The sequence below is a fragment of the Schistocerca serialis genome, chromosome 2 (genome assembly GCF_023864345.2).
Source record: "Schistocerca serialis cubense isolate TAMUIC-IGC-003099 chromosome 2, iqSchSeri2.2, whole genome shotgun sequence".
NCBI lineage: Eukaryota > Metazoa > Arthropoda > Insecta > Orthoptera > Acrididae > Schistocerca > Schistocerca serialis.
Window position 1 is genome coordinate 564,087,420 of NC_064639.1, and position 25,280 is coordinate 564,112,699.

The following is a 25,280-nucleotide window of genomic DNA, read 5'->3' on the forward strand; positions in this document are numbered from 1 at the left end:
AATGGTTTGGACATGTAAAGAGAATGGGAGATGGAAGAATACCAAAACGAATAATGGAGGCTAAGTGTGAGGGCAGTAGAGAGAGTACCACAAGATGGAACACTCACACCTAATTTTCCTTTTTATGGGGAAACCTTAAAAGAGAGAATTCTGATTCACTTAGAACGTCTGACCCCACTGCTGCACCTGTTACAGTAATCTCATATCTCGTAGCACTTCATATTTGCTCAACAGTCTCAGAACTCACTTTTATGTCACTACCTGATGATGAAATTGCAGTTCTCCAGCAGTGGAAGAGAGAGAGATCAGTTTGAAACATGTCTGAATGTGTACCCAAGTATCACATAGCTAGTGCTTTTTCCGACAAAGTAAAGTGTTAGTAACGGATTCTGGCTGTACAAGTAGTGCTCACAACATACACATTTACTATGGCCAAATGTGTAAGAACAGAAGAAGACATTTAAAATATCATAAGTGAGACTTTCGCTAATGAAGTTGATGGTGAGCTGCTGGAGCTCTCATCTGAGAAAGAATACCCAAAACCTGCAGTTTCAGATTATGCTTCAGAATATGATGTAACACCACATGGCGATTTACTGAATAATGATAAAGTATGCATATTTATAAGTTTATTTTGTAATTATCTACCTATGTACTGCATATATCCATTTTTCAATTGCAACAATTATGTTTATACACAGCTGCAACCTTACTTGAATATGGGAAGAAATGTCACAAGTGACATTTTTTTTCACCTCCTTGGTTGTCGCTGAAACAAGGAAAGCAAATGAGCCAGATATTATGGGCACCATAAATAGATACTGCGGGGAAATACCAGTCTCCATCAAGAACACAAAAGAAGAGTTACATAGTGCAGTGTTGTTTAAGAAGAATGATAATACACTGACTTTTTATCGGGGAAAGAGCAGCAGTAATTTCCGTCAGCACTATGCATCCTTACTTGAAAACTGAGGCCGGTCTAAAAGAAGTAGCCAGATACAGTAAATGCACATCAAAAGACTATTATTTGTGCATATTACACGTTTAAGTTTTCTTAATAATAATGGATAATTTGAGAAAAGCTACCTTATTTTATAATAAAATATCAAACTCTTCAAAGAATTGTTTCATGAGTAACCACAATAACCAACAGACACAGATGATGCTAAAAGGTTAAGATACCTGGGTCATAAGTGACCAAGCTGTGGTAAGAAGAATGGTGAAAAGACAGAGGAAAATGGAGAAGTACCACAAGTATCCCAATCCAACCTCATGCTAGATAAAGGGAAAGTGAAGACAACAATTATGAGTGTGTATGTAGCAGTAGTTAAGATTTTAGGTATTTCATTTTACAGTTAGTAGTGTATTCTTCTTATCGTACACCTGATTGTGGTCAAGAGGGTTTTGAGCAAAAGTTGATTCCTGTTGAGCTGCCATCTGTTAACTGTAGGAACAGTTCACAAATAAACTGGAAACCTGTAAGGAGCTTATCTTTAATTTGAATACATAATTTTAATACTACACAAATCACAAAAAAATCTGATTTGTTAAACGAAGCAAGGAAATACATGTGCTCAATGAAGAATTGCATGAAATATGGTGTATAAAAAGGTAGATTAGGGTTTAATGTACTGTGGGCTTAAAGGTTGGGAAAAGGTAGAGTGCAGAATTGGCTAAGGTTGTGATAAGAGAATTGTTTTCGCAATTGGCTGAAGTGATTTAGGAAGACAATAGATAACCTAAATCTGTACGGACACATGAGGATTAGAGGATTCAGCTCTGTTACTCCCAAATGAGCCCAGTGCTTTAATCATTGCTCTTTCACATGCCATCTAGAGGATTATGGATTGCTGACGATCAAGTGACATGTCACATGTGACCCCACACTGAATTTTGTGATTTAGTAACATTCATGAAAATCTGCCTGAAGACACAGAGGAAGCTACTTGAAGTTTAGTAGTTTGATCAGATGAATTGTGTGTAGAGGCTGCCAAAAGTTTTAACATTTAATTAATAATAAATCATGGAAGGAGTAAAGGTAACATCTTACTATATATTATTGTGATTAAAATTACTTCGTGGTTGACAGATGGCACTGGTAGGGAGTGGAGTTGCTGGCTCATACATAAGCAGCCACATGCCCATGTGATTGATAGTTGCATATGCACCAAAACAGAAACAAATGGTTTACTTACGGACTGTTGCCAACATTTTTGTAGGTGGTTGGGAGGACAGTGGTGGAGACCACTGCTGTGGTAGTGATGGTGATGCATTAAGATGTCACAATTACATGTTAATAAGTGAATAACAGTAATAAGTGGAGTGTTCAGTAACACATTGCAAAATAACCAAAAATCTAAATAAGCAGAGAAAACTAGTGGTGAACACAGTGAATATCTAGGTAATACACTGTACGCATAACGGATGCATGCCACTTGTATCTGAATTACTTTCACTATCGTCTGTGTTGTCACTGGAACTTCCGCCCAAATTTAATGAAATAAAAAGTTGTTCATTGTCATTTTCCACTACACATTCATTCTCCCATCCTTTCGTTATTATTTCTTTTGTCGGTCTCGCAACATTATGCCAGTCTGACTATGAAGTTTCGTTTATAGCATCATTTGTTGCTCTTTCCACTTCTCCTAAAGTAAACTTTTTGTTGTTTTTTACCACATAACCTTTAACTCAAATCAATATGATTTCAGTGGAATTGAAGTGGTAGTGGTATGGTGGCAGCCTGAGGACCCTATGATCACATTTTTTTTAGCCAGTTCATCCAGAACACAAAGAGGTAAACGTGGTCTATTTGGAGCCACGAGTTCCAGCATTTCACCCTTTCTATAGCCATCTGGTATGGGAATGTTTCTTCATTGTAGGCATTTGGTCATTTCTTGTTTTATAGGAGCTGCTTTAGGTGTCTTATCAAGGATAGTCGAACGATAAAAGGTGGCTTCCATAACTGTCACCGAATGCTTGCTCATGTTTTTAAAAAGTGAGTCCCTAAACCACAGATGAAATTCATGGTAATCGGCACTTTTCTTTGTTTCAAACAATAACATGTTTTCCATAAACCCTATTGCAGCATGGAGAAAAATCAGTGTGCTACTTTTTCCAGTGGGTTGTGGCATGGGGCTAGTTACAGATTCATTGAATGGCTTGTGTTTACCCATATTTTGTCAAGCCAAATAATGCCATTTGTCAAGCCAAATAATGCCATCAAAGTGTTAATTTGATACTGCCCTCAAATCTCAACACTGTCATGCTACGCCGTTACCTCTCTCCGTTATGGCCTTTCTTTCATTAATATTTTGTATCTGAAGCCTAAGCAATGCACTGCATTTAACAGTAATGATTTGCTGCCTCTGAATCGTCCCGCTTCTTCAAAGGAAGCCTTCAGTTTATCAAGGGTTTCATGTTCCTGTTGGGTATTCTATGTCAAGTCATCCAGGCCATATGACACTCATTATCTAGTTGTGAACTGAATTTTGTGTACTGCTTTTGTATCTAATACCATGAACTTTTGCTTTATATACATTCTGTTGGTAGCAGTTGCTGAAAGTTTGATGCATGTACTACTTCAAAGCAAATTGTAAAAATTTAAAAATTGGCTTCAGTTTTTAAACGAAAAATGGTATGATGACAGTTTTTTTCCCTGAATATCATTTCAGACATTTAGTTTCTGAAAACATGTTAGAATTGTCCAATTAAATTTTTATAAATTAATTTTATTTAATTTTATTGTTAAATTAGAAAAAAATATTTTGGACAGTTGCCCCCTCTGGAAAACACAAAAAAATAGAAAATCATCTACAAATAATAAAATTTCATCGCACAAAAAATCAGTTTTGAGAAATGAATGGCACTGGGGAAGAATATTATGTTTAGAGAAATACAATTACTACCCAAGAGACATTAACAGCACAACTACACATAACAGTATCCAAATTTAACAAAAATTGCAATATATGAAACAAAATTACACAGTATAAAATATAGGGCAACTTGTACATTACATGACATATGAATACTTTCTTACCTCTGCCATAACCAAATTAACTCAATGTAAAAATACATAGCATTTTTTAAATAATATTTAAGCATTTTGCCAAAAGCCAATATTGTCAGCACCACACAAAATGCTAATACTGCAATCTGCATTCAAGTTGATTCAGAACTACACACGTTACGAGACACTTTGATGCTTAGATAATATTTTTTTGTATGAGAACCACTTTTCTTCCACCAACTTTGAGGACTCTTTGTTCAGAGAGTAAGTATGGCTTGTTGCTGTGGTGATATAAACTTCACACAGACTATAAGAGAGAGAAACATCACAAACGTCATTATCAGGCCAATAGAAGACGGGGATGGTCCATGAGGGTGCATGAACCTTACTGTAACATCTCCTCCACAATTCACCTTCTCAACAGTTCCCAAGTACCAAGAAGAGTCATATGCACATGCAACATAGCAGTTGGAGTGCACAGTGCATTCTGCCATTAGTGACGGAAGTGCATCTGAGAAATCACGCACAATACTAAAATCTGTATCACAGCTCAGTCTTTTTGCTCCTATCTTGGTTGGTGATATTGGTACAGTGTGATGCAAAGATCGTGTACCAGGAATTGTTTTTGCACTTGTGAAGCACTGAGAAAGAAAATGTCTGACTTGTACCATTTCGTCTTTTGAAACAAAGAGAGCTGAAATGCCTTGCAGGTTCTCGCAACAGAACTCAAATACCTGTGATGCTGTAAGTATTTGATATTTATAAACTCTTTGCAAACTTGTTTTTGTGAGAAGTCTTTTAACAGTGCCACCAATACCATCACAGGGAGATTTGCCATGCCTGGTAGAAACAAAGGACCTGCTGCACTTCATGATGAAGTCGTGGTTCATGGCAGCAGATATTTCTGATATTCTTTCAATTTTTTATATTGTGCAGCACAACCAACAGTGAAATATTCAACATACGGCCGATGAATTTCTGGAAATTCACACTTTAAAAAAATTCAGTAGAGTCTTCTGAGTCTGGCACACCAAGGCAACATCATGTTCTAGATCATCAGAAACAGTACAAATACTTTTTGCATGGAACTCTTTGTCCTTTTTGTAATATATATGGACAGTGTGAAGAGTACGTCTGCCATTGTTCCAATGGTACCCATGTACTTCATTTTGAACAACAAAGTTGAGCTTTTCACTGAAATCCATTGAAATTAACACTGATCCTTCATCAAGTGTTTCCTTCTTCATTTTCAGATAATCAGATTGTGACTGAGAAATAAAGGAGTGTGGAGTAAGCTTTTCAATTTTCTTAATTAGTGTGTCACAGAATTCTAATAGAGAAGTGATTTGAACACTTACTCATTCTATCAGTTGATACCCATTGACTGTATTGTACCATCTCATGAGGATCATAGTCTTCTATTTCATTTTCTAAGTGGGTTTGAAGCAATGAACTGGTGGGGCATTTTTCACACAAACGAAGCATACAGGCTTGGTTATTTATATCACTTGTTGTTATTTTAATTAGATCTCCATATGTTTCTTTAATAGAAATGGAATTTAGAAGCAGTTTAATGTTTTGGTGTTAAATGCACACACATACGGTATGTGTTCCTGATGATCCTGCAAGTATACACTGTTTTGGTTGAAGAGAGGCAAATTTTGAGAAGCCTACTTTGTCTTCAGGATAGTTTTTTCTATAGTGTTCATTTAAATTACTTAAAATAAGACGCTTTTGTTCATTGGTATTTTTACTGGTTCTCACTTTGTCTTTTTTCCCAGGCATTATTCTTGTGTGTTTTCATCATCCAAATAAAAAGTCTTTACTTTTTGCACTGTGTCATGTGACAGTGTCTTTCCTCTTTTCTGCTCAGCCATCAATAAAATACCCTTCTCCATTAAAAGAACTCTTGCTTGTCGTACCAAATATTTAGAAACCTGAAATTTGGGACTGACTTTGTCAAGACCGAGTTGGTGGCATAGGAGTAAGTAACTGAATTTTTTCATGATTATTTTCATATTCAATTTTCTGTTTGATTTTGCCAGGAGTTCATAATGATATTTTGCCTTTTCTTCCAGTTCTTTTAAATTATTGTCAAGGATAGTGCTTGCATCAGCAGCCAGCTCAGTTTGATATGTATGTGAAATTTTAGTTTTCAGAGCCCCAGCTGCTGATTCCAATTTTCGTTTGGCTGCTGCATACCGACTATGCAGCTTTGCAGGAGATATTCATAAGCTAGTTAAGCTAGTATTGATCACAGATTTTTCAGGACTCTGCACCTTCACATTACTGTAATTTATGTAGTCTGGTGATGAGTCGTCACTTGCTTGTTTTTCATTAATAAGTTTGATGCAGGTTGGGCACATTTTCTCCCCAGGAATAATGCTAAAGCCTCTCATTTTGAATGTCTTTCCCTTTTCTAAACTAATTTCATGCAATCCACACGAAACATATCATTTATGGCACTTGAAGGTATCACAGCAAATTTTCTTACATAGTGGGAATCTGCGCAGGTACCTGTCTTTGTGTTTAACATACACACATGAAATACTTAAATCACAGTATGAATGGCTGTTGCTTCGCCATAGTAAAACTTATTGTTCTTCCCTAGTCAGTTCATTCACACAAGTCAGGGCATTATCACATATATCTTGCAGATACTGTCCAAGGAAACACTACCTACTTGTACTTTCCATACTGCTTGTCATAAAACCAATATTTGTTGTAAATAATTCAAAAGATGATTGGTGTAACCTAAAAAGTAATTAAATAATGAAAAATCATTCTATCCCCTTGTTTCATTACAAAAGTATTTAACTTTATCGTTATTGTATCATTAGGGGACTTACTTTTGTTTTGGAATGAATAGTTAAATACTGCAACAATTGAATTTTTAATCAATAATTGACTCTGGATACAACTCTGTACAAGAGCTCAGAACTGCATGCTCAGTGAACACGACTCAAAACAAAGGAACTGGATGATGCAATACTTGTACCTACAATAAAACAGTGTTCTCAGATATGATTTGTTCCAAGGGAAATCTAGTGTAGCCAACTTCTGCAATTTATTGGTGACATGGTAGTCATGAAGTAGCAACTTCAATATTTATTTTATAATAATGTTGATTTTCACACTTCCCATTACTTCTAGAAACTGATTCTTTTTGTGTGACTTAATAGAATATTTATAATAATATAGTAAATTTTTGAGGGCAATATCTTCGAAAAATTAAAATGCCCATGCATGGTTTTTGTTTAGAAGAAATTATTTACAATTTTTTCAGAGATGTAGATCATGGATATTCACAACAAGAAGCATGACTCCAAAAATGTGAACCTTCCTCTTTAACTAAAAAAAAAAAAAAAAAAAAACAAGCTTCCACTGCAAAAACTGTAGGAACTATTGTGTTTTTAAATTGTAAAGGAGCTCGTCTATGCAAGCCTGAATTCCTGAATCTATACAACTTCTATTTATCACAAGTGAAAAAGTAATTGACCTGCAATATTTACATTTTGAAAATGCGAATGTATCTAGGTAAACTTCCACTAACCAAAATGTCAAGGATTTGCATGACGATGGGTGTCATTTCCATTTCCTAAAATTTCTGGATGATTTGGCATGGAATGAGCCTGTTTTGAATAGTGATTATAAATATGGCATCCAATTGCATCTCCCTGAAAAATGTCAATATTCGCCATTCGTTTCTCGAATTCTTTTTTTGCCTGGCGTGCTTAAAGAGATGGCGCAGCTTCACGTTGTTCTGCTATTCTCACAACAGTGTGTTTATGAATTTTTAATGTGGACGTAGTTCTTCCCTTCACTTTAGTGAGAGGTGGCAAGAACCCACCATTGTCTTTCTCTCATTCAAAATATTTCCTAACATTACTGCTGTATTCATGAGCCTGCCTTCTGAGTGTAACGCCCTGTCCAACTATAGACTTGCTTGCACATCACACATCCTCAGACATCCTCTCCCTCTCCTTTCTTCTGACATTGAAGTATTGCAAATATAAGGAAATAGTCACACCACTCAGTTTGCAGCACTGCGTGGTAGTTCTGCTATAAGACAGCTGTAGGTTTCGAGTGTAGAGTGGAGCTGAGTTTGTGGCTACAAGTGTTTCTTCTTTCTTTTTTTCATCTGTCCCTATGTTGCAGTGTTTCGAAGGCTAACACCCACAAAGTGAAGTTCCCAAGAGAATTTCCCTGTCCCTTCCTTGGACTCTCATAGATAAGGGCTCACACACACACACACACACACACACACACACACACACACTCACTCACTCACTCACTCACTCACTCACCTCATCTTTCTTTTTGTTCTTAGTAATAAAGTAATGAATGATATATATAGGTTTAACTTAAACATTTACTAACTGTTAGTATTGGAAGTGTCATCCCATCCCTTATTTTAAATGATAATTATACATTCTAGCAGTTAAAACTTCAAGAAGTACTTTTTTCATAACTGCCCAGATTTTGGGCATTCAAAGCTGCTTTGGGCAAAGTGCTAGACAAATGCCTATTTATAAATGTCGTGCCTACTAGGCATTTACCTGGCTCACATCACTAACCGTCTTTCCATTACCAGTCTACTGTATCGCACAGACAGTTTCATTTCATGTAATATTGTTGCAGTACACTGTAACTGTAATTCCAACTTTGATTGCAGATGTGGTTGACTTGATGAACTGCAAAAGAAACAAAAACTCAGAACACACAAATAAATTCAATGAAGTGCACTGAGGCAACTTTGACTGTGCCTCGCTGTGGCATATTACTATTATATAAATTACTTTTACTCTGCATTGTAGTGAGTTATGGCTCTCCTTACACCCTTAAAAACAATTTCAGTATGATGGTTGCATTTTGTGTACAGTAAGATATGCCATAATGTCCACTGAATGTAAAGTATTAAGCGACTACTTTTTTCACTGCAAGCTCTCCAGATTTATTATTGTAGGTTTTTAAACTACAGAGCAACATAATAACTATGACCACTAAAGGCAAGATAGGATGTGATGCTGTAAGAAGCAATTGAATCAAACTTTTGAACCAATCTATTTATGATAATTTGATAAAGGTTGAGAATCTATCATTGCTCGTTTCAGTATTTTTGTGCAGAAACTAAAATGTTTACCAAAGTACTAACTTCAGCACTAGGTATACTATCACCTTGCTTGCATAAAAATATTTTTGTAGTAGCAGAGCAGAAGATGCAGAAATCACTGTACATTTAGTGCTCTGGCACCTTCCCCCCTGTCCTTTTGGCCCACGTCCTGACCTCCCCTTAAGAAACAGGTGTGATTGGCTGATGCTCATCTCCCTACTATTTGAGTCACAGGAACGTCAATCACAAAGTGAGTGGTTGACAGCCACAGAAAACAAGATGGAAAAACCTTGCTAAGCTTTGCAATAAATTCTTCTGTAGAGTGACTGCTATGTCCTGGGTGACTAAATTGTACTGGCACTGCAACTCGTCTCAAATGAGGGATACTCTACGTGGAGTGGGTGAGGTTGGAAATGGGAGAGAGGTTTGGAGAGAAGTGTGATTGACGACCGAGGGGAGAGGCATAAAGTTAATAAGATAGGAATGTGGCTCCAGTGAGTTTGCTTGGTGTAGGCAGGGGGATGAGTGTGTGGCATCCAGTGACATTGAGGAATGGATTGATATGAGATATGGAACAGAGGAAGAGAGACACATTGACAGGAGGGTGTGAGTGTAGAATGGGTAAAGAGGGAGGCATGGGGATACGGGAATAGGGGTTGCGGTGGCTGAGTGATTAGTGGAAATTGGCCCAAGTGAAATGAGAGATCAAAAAATGTGTTTTATGGGCAATATCATCTATGTAATTTAGAGAAGTCGGCATGGGGGAAGTGGGGGGGGGGGGGGGGGCAGTCATATGCCACTGATTTTGAAACAGCTATTGATGGGAAGTACATTGTGCTCAGCAGGATCTGCCCCTTGGTGATCAACCTTGCTCTTGGCCACATTTTGGTGGTAGCCATTCATTCACAGAGTTACAATGTGACATTGGCTGAATGATCTAATTGGAATAATAAATAGTTTAGTATTTTCCATTTGCATATAATGGACTTAGAAAGCATGGTAAAAAAATGGTATATTAAGGTAATGAAAATTAAAATATCTGCATTTCTTACGAACATTAGTGATGAAATAGTTATAAATAGGTTGAGGAGAAAACCTGTGTGTGTGTGTGTGTGTGTGTGTCTATATATATATATATATATATATATATATATATATATATATATATATATATATATATATATATATATATATATAAATAAAAACAAAGATGAGGTGACTTACCGAACAAAAGCGCTGGCAGGTCGATAGACACACAAACATACACACAAAATTCAAGCTTTCGCAACAAACTGTTGCCTCATCAGGAAAGAGGGAAGGAGAGGGGAAGACGAAAGGAAGTGGGTTTTAAGGGAGAGGGTAAGGAGTCATTCCAATCCCGGGAGCGGAAAGACTTACCTTAGGGGGAAAAAAGGACAGGTATACACTCGCACACACGCACATATCCATCCACACATACAGACACAAGCAGACATATTTAAAGACAAAGAGTTTGGGCAGAGATGTCAGTCGAGGCAGAAGTGTAGAGGCAAAGAAGTTGTTGAAACCTGTCGTAACCTGTTAGTTCATCCCTATGAAATCCCCAAACCACCTTCCCTACCCTCTGGCTCCTATCCTTGTAACTGCCCCCGATGCAAAACCTGTCCCATGCACCCTCCCACCACCACCTACTCCAGTCCTGTAACCCGGAAGGTGTACACGATCAGAGGCAGAGCCACGTGTGAAAGCACCCACGTGATTTACCAACTGACCTGCCTACACTGTGATGCATTCTATGTGGGAATGACCAGCAACAAACTGTCCATTCGCATGAATGGACACAGGCAGACAGTGTTTGTTGGTAATGAGGATCACCCTGTGGCTAAACATGCCTTGGTGCACAGCCAGCACATCTTGGCAAAGTGTTACACCGTCCGGGTTATCTGGATACTTCCCACCAACACCAACCTATCCGAACTCCGGAGATGGGAACTTGCCCTTCAGTATATCCTCTCTTCTCGTCATCCGCCAGGCCTCAATCTCCGCTAATTTCAAGTTGCCGCCACTCATACCTCACCTGTCTTTCAACAACTTCTTTGCCTCTACACTTCTGCCTCGACTGACATCTCTGCCCAAACTCTTTGTCTTTAAATATGTCTGCTTGTGTCTGTATGTGTGGATGGATATGTGCGTGTGTGCGAGTGTATACCTGTCCTTTTTTCCCCCTAAGGTAAGTCTTTCCGCTCCCGGGATTGGAATGACTCCTTACCCTCTCCCTTAAAACCCACTTCCTTTCGTCTTCCCCTCTCCTTCCCTCTTTCCTGATGAGGCAACAGTTTGTTGCGAAAGCTTGAATTTTGTGTGTATGTTTGTTTGTGTGTCTATCGACCTGCCAGCGCTTTTGTTCGGTAAGTCACCTCATCTTTGTTTTTATATATAATTTTTCCCACGTGGAATGTTTCCTTCCATTATATATATATATATATATATATATATATATATATATATATATATATATATATATATAAAACAGTGAGTTAATTTGTTTGTACTGATAATTAAATACTTCACATTAAATTCTTACAATTAATTTATTCAAAACAGTAACCTATTCTTACAACTACTTCTTTTTAAATGTAGAAATTATAACAGAACACTCTGAAGAAGTCAGTTCTAATTTTAGTAGAATCTAGAATAATGTTATAATTTGTAAAGATGCTGCTGATCATCTCTGATGTCTGTCAAGGGTTTGTAGAGTCCAGGGCTTCTTCAAGTAGATAGCACAAATATTGCACAAGCTGTCAAATTATAGATCGATCTTTTAGAAAGTTCTAATATGGACCCCTCATAAGAATGTAATAAAAAGCAACAGAACAAGCACTGGTACACTTTCATTACCTTGCAGATATGTTGGAACTAAGATTCAGAGTGGGAAGCTTAGTTGCTGAACATATGCAGAAAACTGACTCATAGAGATGCATCCAGAGTGGTTTGCAAGTGTTATGTCTTTTAGGATTGCTGCTTCTGATTATTTTCCTGACACGTCTTATGATGTAATTATGACACAATTCCAACCAAAAAAGTGGTGGAAGGTAATAGAGCAAAAAAAAAGAGGAAACTTACTTACATGATTTATTACTTTTCTGAAAACCCTCCTTTCTTGCCCTGCCAATTGTGCATCCATTGAGAAAATCTTCTTCACCACAGGCTTGATAGTCAAAATTGAAAAATTATTCACGAGAGAACACAGCTGAGACATTAGCGAAGATCTGTAAGTTTCTACGTGCTTCCAGAAAGGGGACTAAATTATATTTTACATTAATTACAATTCTACATCAAGTTAGGTTGGTTGGTTGGTTGTTTGAGGTTTAAGGGACCAAACAAGTTAGTCTTTTTCTGGAAGTTAAATGTTATTTAACAGCATTTCGTATACTACAGTAAAAGTTGAAACACAATATTAATGAAATAAATTTTTGTAATGATAAATAGCTGCCTTCAATAAATATGATGGCTCTTTTTAATTTGTGTAAGGCTAACTATGTAACATTTTATATATTGACTACATTTTCCCAGTTAAATATAATTAGTTCTGTGTCAAGTTACATAACAACCAACTTGGTTTTGAGTATATAACAAACAAAATGGTCACATTATAAAGTACGTTTCATGTGAAGTTCTAGTTCGACGATGGCACACATCTCGGATGTCTGCAACAGCAGGTTCATTGTGTAAAAAGAGTTAGAGTTGTACTTATCTTTCCATAAATTAATTGCCTTTGTGATTCAGCAGTGAACAGCATACAGTAATAGTGTCACTTTTTAAAATTCTGTTAACAGAAGGAATAATTAAACTTACATCATTATCACAAAAATCTATAATTAGAAACTACATAATGTAGAAAAGGTCAAGAGAAAAAGAGAATAGTAGTAGTAGTAGTAGTAGTAGTAGTAGTAGTAGAGAATTTAGATTGTCAGTAATTGGTGACTGAAAAAGTTAGTGTAAATAAAACCCAGTTGTTTGGTAAGATGTAGTGATGTGATGGGGCACAGTTTATTCTCTCTGTTACTTGGCACAGTTTTTTGCCGAGATTATTCTTAGATGATTCCAGTCACAACACAAGTTCCTGACGTGTGTTTTGTGAGATGACGTGTGTTCTGCAGTGTGGTACCATTGGTTCGTAATGTAACATCACTGTGTGTCTTTTGTGAATCATATTTGTGGAAAGTTTTGTGATGTGTCAGTAAAACATTTGGTGCACCTGTTATTAGTTAGGGGAAAGTGCGCTGGCTATTTTCTACCATATTGCCTTATCCAGTCTGAGCTTGTTCTCTGTCTGTAGAGATCTCCTCATCTCTGGGACTTTATCCCATAATAAAAAATTAAGTTAATCATGTCACATACAGAGCAAGAGGTGTTGTGGAATGTCTGTCATTATGCGTAAAATTCTGGCTCCCATAAATGGCCCATGGGTTCCATTACTTAATATACATCACTGTTTTCTGGTGGTTGCTGTTTCAACCAGCTTAAATTGAAAGGTTTTGTTCACATGGAGAGTAGTTTGTTTCATTTCCCTCCAGGCCAGGACAGTTGGGTGGGAGGGGCTGCACACGCAAGTGAAGTTCTTGTCTCATATTAGGTCTGCAGATAAGGTTCAAGTGTACATTTCTTTGTAAAATATTTGCTCCTATAGTTTTTCCATTAACATATTTGTTTAGTCTGGAAATTGTATCCATTTGTACTGCCACATCAGATGGTGGGTGTCTTTTTGTAAATATATGTATTTAATTTTACAAGAGTTCTCCACATACTCTTAACCCTTTCCAACTCATTGATGTCATATGACATCATAATTTTTAACTGTTCCACAAGCCCAAACTGTACGTCCAAAGGCTATTAAGAACAGTGCGGGACCTTTCAAAATTCATTGTGATTAGGTTGGCTACTGTGAGTTTGATAAAACAGAGAGCATTAGGCTACAAAGCATTGACAGGTGTATTGTTGCATTACGTCTTAAGTTACAGCACATGCAGCAGGACTGTCTAAATATTATATCAAGATAAAGGAAGCAAAATAATTTGAAAGTTGCTCTAATAAGTTATTGTTGAATGTGTATATGAAATAGTAAACAGTTTGAAAACGGTGCTAGTTATGGCAACTTTAGCTTGGAAATCAGAAATATATGTGATTCTGTTTGGTATCATTTGGAATTTGTTATGATACTGAATGCAAAAACCTCGACTAACAGTTAGTGTATAGTGTAACTCAAATAATTTTCTTTGGTGCTAAGATGTACTAATTTACATACTAGTATTTTAATGTTCTGTATTGGTATGACTTACCAATATTTTTGCTGCTTTATTAAAAATTTGTGGATTGTTTACCAGGGGATTCACAATCATAAATCCCTTTCAAAGAAAGAAATATTAAAAAATTTAAAAAAATTACCAAGTCGTGGTTAGCACATTAGACTTTAGTTCAAGAGGACAGTGGTTCAAACTCGTGTCTGGCCATTCAGATTTAGGTTTTCCATGATTTCCTTTCCTAAATCGCCCCAGGAAATCTCCGGGATGGTTCATCAAAAGGGCACAGCCGATTTCCTTCCCCATCCTTGACACAATCTGAACTTCTGCTCTGTCTCTAATGACTTTGATGTCAATGGGACATTAAACCCAATCTTCCTTTCTTCCTTTTTTTCAGAGGTGACTTACCTGATTTGAACCTTGATAGTCTGCTGTGGAGGTAGCTATTGAAAGTGCTAAGCAGCAGGACCCTCCTACATCGGATACACGATTTGTTCGGGGATTGGATCTTGATAAGGTTGAAATGATGAACACTCAGAGGCAGTATTGAAGATGATGTTCACTGAGTTTCAATGTGGTTACTTCATAGTCCAAACCATGCAGAACATAATTCGATTCAGAGAATTCAGTGCGAGACATGTCAGGAGCTTTAATGGAGAAAGAAAGACGTTGAAGAAATAGATACATCATCTGACTCAAATTTCTTTGACCCTTCAGAAGATGAACTGACACCTTTGCAGAATTTCGGAGCAGTATGTTGTGATGACAGTAACCTCAATCTTGTTGGGTCAGTCTAACCTATACGGTACACAGAAAACTGGTGCATCTTTGCCTACAAATGTTCCTGAAACAGAAAATTATCTTGGAATAGACATCCTGTCAGGTGTTGTGAAAATGCCAAGTTACAGAATGTACTGGGCAGAGCCTACAAGGTATCCTCCAATAGCTGACTTGGTGCTTAGGAATAGCTAAGAAATTATTTACATGTGAATGATAATACTAAAATGAAACAAGGAAAAGACCCTAATTATGACAAGTTGTTCAAGGTGAGACCATTTGTTGACAAGGTCACACAAAATTTTTCACTTATTGGACCTGAGGAATATAATTCAGTTTATGAATTAAACATTCCTTCAAAGGTAATTCTTCCCTGAAACAATATTAAAATAAATAAATAAATAAATCTGCACAAGTGGAATGTAAAATGTTTTTCCCTAGCAGGTTCCAGTGGAATTGTGTAAGATTTTGAAATATACCTAGGGAAAGGAACCATACATAATGACACTGGTATTGGTATAAGTGTGATATGGTGTTCAGGCTCGTGGAGGGACTACCTAAATATAAAATTTTTAAAGTATTTACAGACCATTGGTTCACTTGTTACAAGCTTATTTCTATTCCGAAAGACTTTGTAATCTTGGCTGTTGGAGTTTTTAGACCCACAGGACTTCAGGGGTGCAATCTGAAAGTGGACAGGTAGCTAAAAAAACAGGGACGAGCATCATATGATATAACAGAACTTAGAGAAAGAAACATCATAGTGCTGAAGTGTGTGATAACAATTCTGTTGACCTTGCATCATCACACAAAGGAGAATAAATCCAATGGAACCTGCGAAAAGTTGAACAGTGGGAGAACAAAAATTTGTTGATATTTCAAGGCCAGACATTGTTACAGAATATAACTTTTTGATGAGTGAAGTTGACCTACATAGCATACTGGTTGCTATGTATAGGAGTAATATTGACTTGAAAATATTTTATCTTAAAATCATATTCCATCTCAATGACATGTGTTATGAATGTGTCTTTGCTGTCGACATTGCAGGCAAATAGGAACTACCAAACACAAGCTTCTGTTGATTTTTCGGCCTGACGTGACTCGTGGACTACTAAAAGTAGGAGACACATTGCTAAGAAAATGAGAACGGCCTCCGATGACAGTCAGTCACCAACAGTTGTGAATAAACGAGCCCCATTTGGCCCCAGCCCAGTTGATGACGTAAGCGGCATTGGCCAGAGCATCTGGAAAACAAACAGGGGTGTAAATGTTGCATTAAAGTATATTCTCGAGCAAAAAACTTCAAATGTAATAATCGTTCTTGTTTCATCAAATACAGGAATTATTTCTTAAATTTTCATGTTAAGTAAGAACCACACTATAAAAAACCTTGTTAAATTGCTTTGAAATGTAAGTGTAATTCTTTTCCTTTTTCCTTGAATAAACTGCATCTAATTGTATACTTGAAATTTTTAGCTGTGCTGTCGCCACCACTGTGAAATACAAACCCCTTAGAGAAGAAAACAAATCTTGCCCAGTGATATCATATTGAGCCACCTCAAATGCCCCCCCCCCCTCCCCCACTCCCCAGTCATTACTTATGTAAATATGTGAAAAGATATTTTTTCACAAATTAATAAAATTTGGCTGGAAAGGGTTAATGATTAAGAATGATCTCATGGTTCCGTCTGTACTGTGTTTACATAGAATGGCATAACCTTTAGGCAAAGTGAAGTCTGGTTGGTTATCTATCATCAGGCATGTATTAGGTGGCAGATGCCAGATTTGCTTAAGTTGAATGCCTACTAGATTTTGTTACATAGAAATCTTGCTAATGGTGTACTAAATATATGATGGTAGTCATAAAATGTTAATAAAGTTACATAATTCATGTTTGGATTGCTTAGAGGTAAACATATGCTGTTCTGGTACACTCCACACCACAGTTCTGGAGCATGCTGCTAGAGGAACCAAAGCAAAATGGTGCAGCATATTGATAAAGTGGAATATTGTGTGGTTATCAGTTTTCCGCTGATGCCGAAAACTAATTATCACATGATACTCTACTTTATCAGTGAGCTGTGCAATGTTGTTTTGGCTCCTCTAGTGGGTGTGGTATAGTCCTTTGCTGCAGATATTTCAGTGTGCACCAGGATAGCAGACGTGTACCTGCAAGAAGTCCAGAAATTAATACACAGCTTTATTTTTGACTTAGATGACAATTAAAATTTTATGACAACCCCCCCCCCCCCCCCCCCCCAATGTTGCTACAGATTATGCATTTACCAGTGCTTGTCAGAATATATTGGCCTTTTAGGTCTCAGCACTTGCTTTCTTTGATTACATTAAAATGTCTTCTCTTTCAAATCTAGAAGACATATTTGATGCCACATTACATTTGTCATCTTCTTAAGGCGATCTTATGTGAAACTGATGTGTAACATATTTGTATCTGTTACACCCATTTGGATGCCTAAACAAGGAAGCTGCTGTTATTAATTAAAAAAAAAGTTATTTCATCCATTAAATACTCTGTGTGTTGTGTCTTTACAGGGAGGAAGTGAGGTTTGGAAGGCTGAAGGTCAAACTGTAATTGCATCACTTGCTTTTCATCCAACTAACCGTATGCTTGTAATTGCTACATACAATGAGTTGCATTTCTGGGACTGGAGTCAATCTGCACCATTTGCCAAGTGCTACACAAAAAATGAGAGAGAAAAACTCAGGTATGGTGAAGAACAGTTTTTTTGGTGGTGATTGTTACATTTGTTGGCCTAATTTTAAGTGGGGGCTGCAGTTGTTTCTAACTATAAGCATTTATTGATTGTTTCATTGAAGTAGCTTATGTAAATAGCTTGTAACAAGATGTTGCATGCGAAAGCAGTGGTGTTATAAAGTGGGATCTCCAGACAAAAATTAAAAAGGTATTCTATTTTTGCACTGCATATTAATGTTCAGGCTTTGCAAGCTGCAGACAAATGTTTAAATTGCTGAAAAATATGTTAGAGTAATGTTTATAGTGCAGTATATATTTAATTTTTATCATGTTTTGCAGCAGAAACATTAATAATTTATGTGATTGTAATGGTTCATTTACAGCAACAAATTAAATTTAACATTTCAGTGCAGAAGCACAATCTTCTCCCAATTACCAGTCCTGCAGTAGACACGAAGTAGAATAGATAACTGGAATTTCTTCTGTCAAATTATGTAGATGATTTTCAGCTTCCTTGGTTCTAACCAATGTTTTGGCTATTATGTACTAATTATGTGGATCTAACCATACCTGCAGACTTTCGTTTATTGAATAGTTTCATAAATATGGCACTAGATACTTTACACTACATTTTCCTAATGGCTGTCAGTATACCCATTGTATATGTCCTTAGCGTGTGGTGTTTTACCTCTGTTTCTTCTTCTTATATTGGCAGATGGGATCCATGCCATAATTAAAAAAGGATTAAAAGAGTGCGGCTTCTTGTGTTACTGGTGCATTTGGTTTGTGGGGGGAAAAACAGTACAAAGATGCTGAATCAGTCTAGAGGCAGATGCTACAAGACGTATGTTGTCATGGAGAGATATTTTTTGTTAAAATTTAAAGGATGTGAATTCCAACAAAAGTAGAGCCTTGTTTTTTTTCCCCTATATTCATCTCAAGAAATGATAATGTTTGGGGAAATGAAAATATTCAAGATAATTCAGAGGCAGGCTTCTAGATTTGTTACCGGTATGTTCAGTCAGCATGCGAGTATTACAGAGATGCTTTCGGAACTCAAGTGAGAATCACTGGAGGGAAGGCAATGTTCTTTTCAAGGAACACTTCATCCGTGTTTATACTCTACGAACCACTGTGAAGTGCGTGCAGCGGGTACATCCCATTGTATGTGTTACTAGGTTTTTTTCTGTTCCATTCACTTAGGGAGTGTGGGAAAAATCATTGTTTAAATGCCTCAGCGCACCTATGGGAGCAATACATAGGAGGCTGTAATATATTCCTTATTGAGAAAATTTAGAAAACTGGTATTTGAAACTGACTGCAGAACAAGTGTGTTGCTGGATTTCACATAAGGACCAGAAAGATTTATTTTTTCCTTATTCTATTTGTAAGTGAAATAGGAAACAAAATGACTAATAGTGGCACTAGGTACCCTCTGCTTGTGGAGTATGGAGATGCAGATACAGATGTGTATGTTCATATACACGTACATGTACAGTTTAGAGGCTGACCAATCGTCATTCTTCTTGTGCACTACTCACAAATAGGACAGGTGTAGGAGGGAACCAGTAGTGGTGCCTGAATTCGTATGTTCATTAAATGTATTTCCAGTTGTGAACATGGACAACCACCAGCCATATAATGGATTGATGACAATGAAAATTTATGCCATATAGCGGAGATGTTTGGTCACAGACAGCCACAACAAAAAGACAGCTAGACAAGTGAGCCTTTGGCCATAAGGCCTTCTTCTAAAGTAGACAAAACACACACACACACACACACACACACACACACACACACACACACACACACACACGCGCGCGCGCGCGATGGAAGGATGTATGGGACACATTTTGCGCATCTAGGTTTGTTGCAGGGTCTTGAGGCAGTGGGTTGAGAGTAGGTGTCGAGTAGAGGTGGACAAGGACACTGTGTAGGTAGAGGTGGACAAGGACATTGTGTAGGTGTGGTGGGATGCAGGTAAGGATGGTGGGTAGGATATTCCTCACTTCAGGGCAAGAAGGTAGTTGTAACCTTGGCGGGTGACTGTAGTTCAGCTGTTCCAGTCCTGGTTGGTACTGAGTCATGAGGGGAATGCTCCTTTGTGTCTGGACAGTGAGACCTAAGGAGGTGCTGGGTGACTAGAGAGATAAGGCATGGGAGATCTGTTTCTGAACAAGGTTGAGAAGATAATTTTGATCTGGGAATGCTATAGTTAGACTCTCGATATATTTGGAGAGTGACTGTTTTTCACTGTAGATGCAACAACCACAAGTAGCTAGGCTGTTTGGAAGGGACATATTTGTATGGAATGGGAGGCAGCTGTTGAAGTGGAGGTATTGCTGCTGGTGGGTAGGTTTGATATGGATGGAGATACTGATGTAGCAATCATTGAGGAAGGTGGCTTGTTGGGTTGAGTAGGACAAGGTGAACTGAATGAGAGAGGTGGTGTTAAGATCCTGGAGGAATATAAATAGGTCATTGAATCTGAACTAGGTGTGGGGTTTAGGATTCTGGGTTGTTGGAAGGATTGCTGTGGTTGGGTGATAAAAGCATAGGATGATGCCATGTGGATACCCATTGCCCTACCATGGATTTCTTTGTAAATGATGCCTTCAAAGGAGAAGTAATTGTGGGTGAGGATATAATTGGGCATTGTAACGAGGAAGGAGGTTGCAGGTTTGGAATCAGTCGGATGTTTGGGAAAGTTAGTATTTAATAGTGGCAAGGCCATGGGCATTAGGGATGTTAGTGTAAAGGGAGGAGTAGGGCACCATGTGGTAAAGGATCAGGAATTGTGGAGAGTCTGTGGAGGAAACGGTTGGTGTCCTTTATGTAAGAGGGTTGGTTGCAGGTAATAGGCTGAAGGTGCTGGCCTACAAGAACAGAAATTGTCTCACTGGGGGCATGGTAACTGGCCACAATGGGGCATCATGGGTGATTGGGTTTGTGGATTTTGGGAAGCACTTAGAAGGTGTGTGTCGGGGAGTGGTAAGAGTGAGGGGAGAGGTGCACTCAGCGGAGTGGTTCTGGGATGGACGTACGGGTTTGAGGAGGGACTGAAAATCCTTCTGGAATGCGTTAACTGTGGTAGGGTTTGTAGGTGGATTAATGTGACGACTGGCGGAATCCTTCTACCAGGTAATCGCTGCAGTTTGATACCACAGTGGGGGCAGCCTTTGTCAGCAGATAAGATTATAAGATTGGAATCAATTTTTAGGTGGTGGGTTGTGGTTCTTTCTGTGGATGTAAGAGTAGCTTGCAAGTTGTGGTGTTTGGGGAGCATTAATAAGGCAAGGTTTGAGGTTAAGAAATTCTTGAATGCTAATGGGGTGATTTGGGTACAGTGGGGTTGGACCACAATTGGGTGGAGGAATGAAATGAGTCGGACAGGGTCCAATATTGGTTTTGGGTTGAATCTGATTGGTAGGGTTGGTGGTGAAAAAATGTGTTTTCACTGTAGGGATCGGAAGGAGGAGAGAAGATCTTCAACAAGACCAACATGATTGAATTTAGGTGTGGGACGAAAGGTAAAGCATTTGGGAAGGACTGATATGTGGGACGAAGGATTTCAGAGGAAAGCTTCATAGCTGTGTCTTGGACCTGTTTCGGTCTGGATTCTGTATGACGGTGGGAGGGAGTTTCTGAGGGCGTGGCAAACGTAGTAGATTTGTGAGGCAGGCATTTTTCAGCTATGAGGGGATGTTGGGGAGGTTTAGAGACTGTTGTAGAGGTGGTGGGTATTGGAGTCAAAGGCAAGAGTAGATGGTGAACAGATTGGAGAATTTTTTGTGGTGGCATTGTGCATGCTGCTCTAGTTCCTGAAGGGCAAAAGTTTGTGTGAGACATGAGATACAGGAATCTGCGATTGCAGAGCAGGATAATTTTGCAATTGGAGAGAGGTATTTCAAGGTGGTTTTGGGCCTGATTTATATGGTTTTGCAGGATTAGGTTGATGAGGGCTAAGGACTGATGGAACTTCAACAGGTGTAAGTCATTGTGGAAGGAAGGGTTGCAGCTGAAGATGGGTAATTTGATGGTAAGAGCATTTGGGGCATTCCACAAGCCAGGCAACAATGCAGGAACAGCATGTGGGACTGGGTTCTGTCTAGGGGTAAAGAAACTGTCCTGTTTTCGCACATGTGGAAGGTGCAAGGATGTATGGTGGCAGATAAAATTACATAAATTTAGAAACACGTGTGAAAAATTCACAAAATACATGGAAAAAATCACGAGAAGAACGGAACAGATGAAGTAGGGGGAAATAAGATGAAACCTCAGGTGTGGGACCAATAATGAAAGGCAAAAATGAACTGGAATTGATGCGAAAACACAATGAGATCAAAGATAAAAATAAATAAAAAGAGGATGATGTGGGATGCTGGTCGGTGAGCAGATATGTATGTGGAAGGGGGACAGCAGTTGTGACCGGATTACGTGAGATTAGTATGTGCATCCTGGAATGAGAGAGGAGAAAAGTGTGGGGTGGGAAGGGGAGTGATTGCTAGAACAAGGTACAAGTACATGTGTCACAGGGAGGTACGAAACTGGCGCTTGGAAATATACGAGAATGAGGCAGGAGGAGTGATCAGTTTGAAAGTCGAGGATTAATTATATCAGCAGGAGTAAGATGGGCCATGAGGTGCTTCACCAACAATCAGAACTGTCGAATAGCCGTGTTTTGTGACCATACGAGAAGGTTCATATAGTGTGGTTCGTAAGTCAAAGCATGTAGTGTGGTGTGGAAGGTGACATATAAAACAAAGGAAAGAAGAGAAAGAAAAGGATGGATACTGTGTAAAGTAATGCATTAGAAAAAAGCAACAAAGGAAAACAGCACTGGGTTATAGGATCGAAGAAAAGCCATTAGGCAAAATTAAACAGTGGAAAATCCAGGATGGAATAATGAGTATATTATGAAAAGGACAGATTGCTACTCATTTTATAGCGAAGTTGAGTTGCAGACTAGTACAATGAAAAGAGAGCAAAACAAGTGAGCTTTTGGCCAAAAGGCTTTCTTTTAAAGTAAACACACACACACACACACACACACACACACACACACACACACACACACACACACACACAATTCACAGAAGCAGAACTCACATACACGTGGCCACTGTGTATGGCCGTCGAGGCCAGATTGTTAGCAACTGCACCTGATGGGAGCAGCAGTCTGGATGGTAGGGGGGTAAGGAGGAGGCTGGGGGGGGGGGGGGGGGAGGAGTGGTAGGAGAGCAGGAGTGGGAGGTGGCAAAGTGCTGCTTATGGGAGCATGGAACGGGGCAAGGCAGTTAGTTGCAGTCAGGAGGTTAGGTGGGGGTGAGGAAAGGGTGAGAGGGAGGGAGTGGAAAACACTGTGGGTGTGTTGGTGGAATAGTAGGCTGTGTAGTGCTGGATTGGTAGCAGAGTAGGGATGGGAGCATGAAGGATAGTGACTAATGAAAGAAGCACAGTTGCAGGCTGTGTAGCAGTGATTGAAGTGAAGAACTTTGTGTTGAGCAGCGTGCTCAGCAACTGGATATTCCAACTGCCTCTGGGCCACAGTTTGGAGGTGGTCGTTCATGCAGACAGCCAGCTTGTTGGTTGTCATGTCCACGTAGAACGCAGTGCGGTGGTTGCAGATTAGCCTATAGATCATGTGACTGCTTTCACCAAGTAGTCCTGTCTGTGATCGGAGATGTGTTGCTAGTGACTGGACTGGAATAGGTGGTGGTGGTGGGAGGATGTTTGGGACAGGTCTTTCATCTAGGTCTATTTCAGAGATACGGGCCATGAGGCAGGAAGTTGGGAGCAAGGATGGAGTATGGATGGATGGGGATATTGTGTTGGTTTGGTGAGTTATGGAATACTACTGTGGGAGGGGTGGGAAGGATAGTGGGTAGAATATTCCTCCCTTTCGGATACGGCGAGAGGTAGTCTAAATCTTGGTGGAAAATGTGATTCTATAGTTCCATTCCCACATGATAATGAGTCGGGGGGGGGGGGGGGGGGATGCTCCTTTGTGTGTGGAGTGAAGGCCTCAGTTAGATCGTTGGTATATTTGGCAAGGGACTGCTCATCACAACAGATTTGACAGCCATGAGTGGCTAGGCTGTATGGAAGGGACATCTTGGTTTGGAATGGGTGGCATCTGTCAAAGTGGAGGTATTGTTGGGTATTGGTAGATTTGATGTGAATGGAGGTACTGATGTAGCCACCTTTGAAGTGGAGATCAACTTTGAAGAAGTTTGTTTTTGGGTTGAGTAGGATCAGGTGAAGTGAACGGGAGAGATGATGTTGAGGTTCTGGAGAAATGTGGATAGCATGTTCTCACCATAGACCCAGGTCTTGAAGATGTCATCAGTCAATCTGAACCGGGTGAGGGGTTTGGGACTCTGGGTGGTTAGGAATCATTCCTCTAGATGCCCATGAACAGGTTGGCCTGTTTGCGACACAGCTACTCCACTATATAGCAATCTATCCTTTCGCCGGCCGAAGTGGCCGTGCGGTTAAAGGTGCTACAGTCTGGAACCGCAAGACCGCTACGGTCGCAGGTTCGAATCCTGCCTCGGGCATGGATGTTTGTGATGTCCTTAGGTTAGTTAGGTTTAACTAGTTCTCAGTTCTAGGGGACTAATGACCTCAGCAGTTGAGTCCCATAGTGCTCAGAGCCATTTGAACCATCTATCCTTTCCATAGTATTGCCCTATGTTTGTGTTATATTTTCTGTTCAGAAAGACTCATTTTTTCACCCCTAATATGTATCGATTTCTTCCAGAAACTTCAGACAGTGGAAACCCCAGGTTGGAATATCAACAATATGTGTAGTGAGCACCAAACTAGTATAAATTACTCTTGTAGTAATATACTGTTTTAGTAACTGTTGGAGAGCTCAATTTCTGTGTACCTCTTTAGTTGTAACTAAAGTAGTTAACACGCATTACAGTCCCTCTCGGAAAATATTGATTGTCGGAAGACTTTATTGCATCACCTTTTGCATAATTTATGTTGATCACTATAATTTTAGAAGTTAGAAAGGGTTACTAAATTGAATTATAGAAGTTGGAAAATCTAAACTCTATTGTACTAATTAACGATAAGATCTGTGTATTACGAAAAAGGAACGTGCTATTAATGGTTGAATCTGTTGTTAACCCCACCAACACCTACCAATGTCCATTGTTGGATGGTGATACGTATTAATGTAAGTGCCAGTTTGAGATACAAGCTATCAGCAACATGGAGGTACCCAAGAAACGTTCAAAAATTTTCCAGAAAATGAAAAAGAGCAGTTTGCTGAAATAATGAAAAAGTACGTAACTACTATTGAATCTAAAAAGCACAATGTCTACATGCTAAAAAGGAAAAATGATGCTTGGGAAAAAATACACATCG

The 25,280-nt window shown here is 38.8% G+C and overlaps 1 protein-coding gene across 1 annotated transcript in view; it reads left to right on the forward strand.

Annotated features, from left to right (window-relative positions):
* Nucleotides 1-25,280, forward strand: part of LOC126457564 (uncharacterized) — a 332,561-nt gene that overhangs the window by 55,663 nt on the left and 251,618 nt on the right. Inside the window, exon 5 of the mRNA XM_050093978.1 lies at nt 17,735-17,907. Coding sequence (XP_049949935.1) covers nt 17,735-17,907 — 173 coding nt within the window. The remainder of the gene's footprint in view (nt 1-17,734; nt 17,908-25,280) is intronic.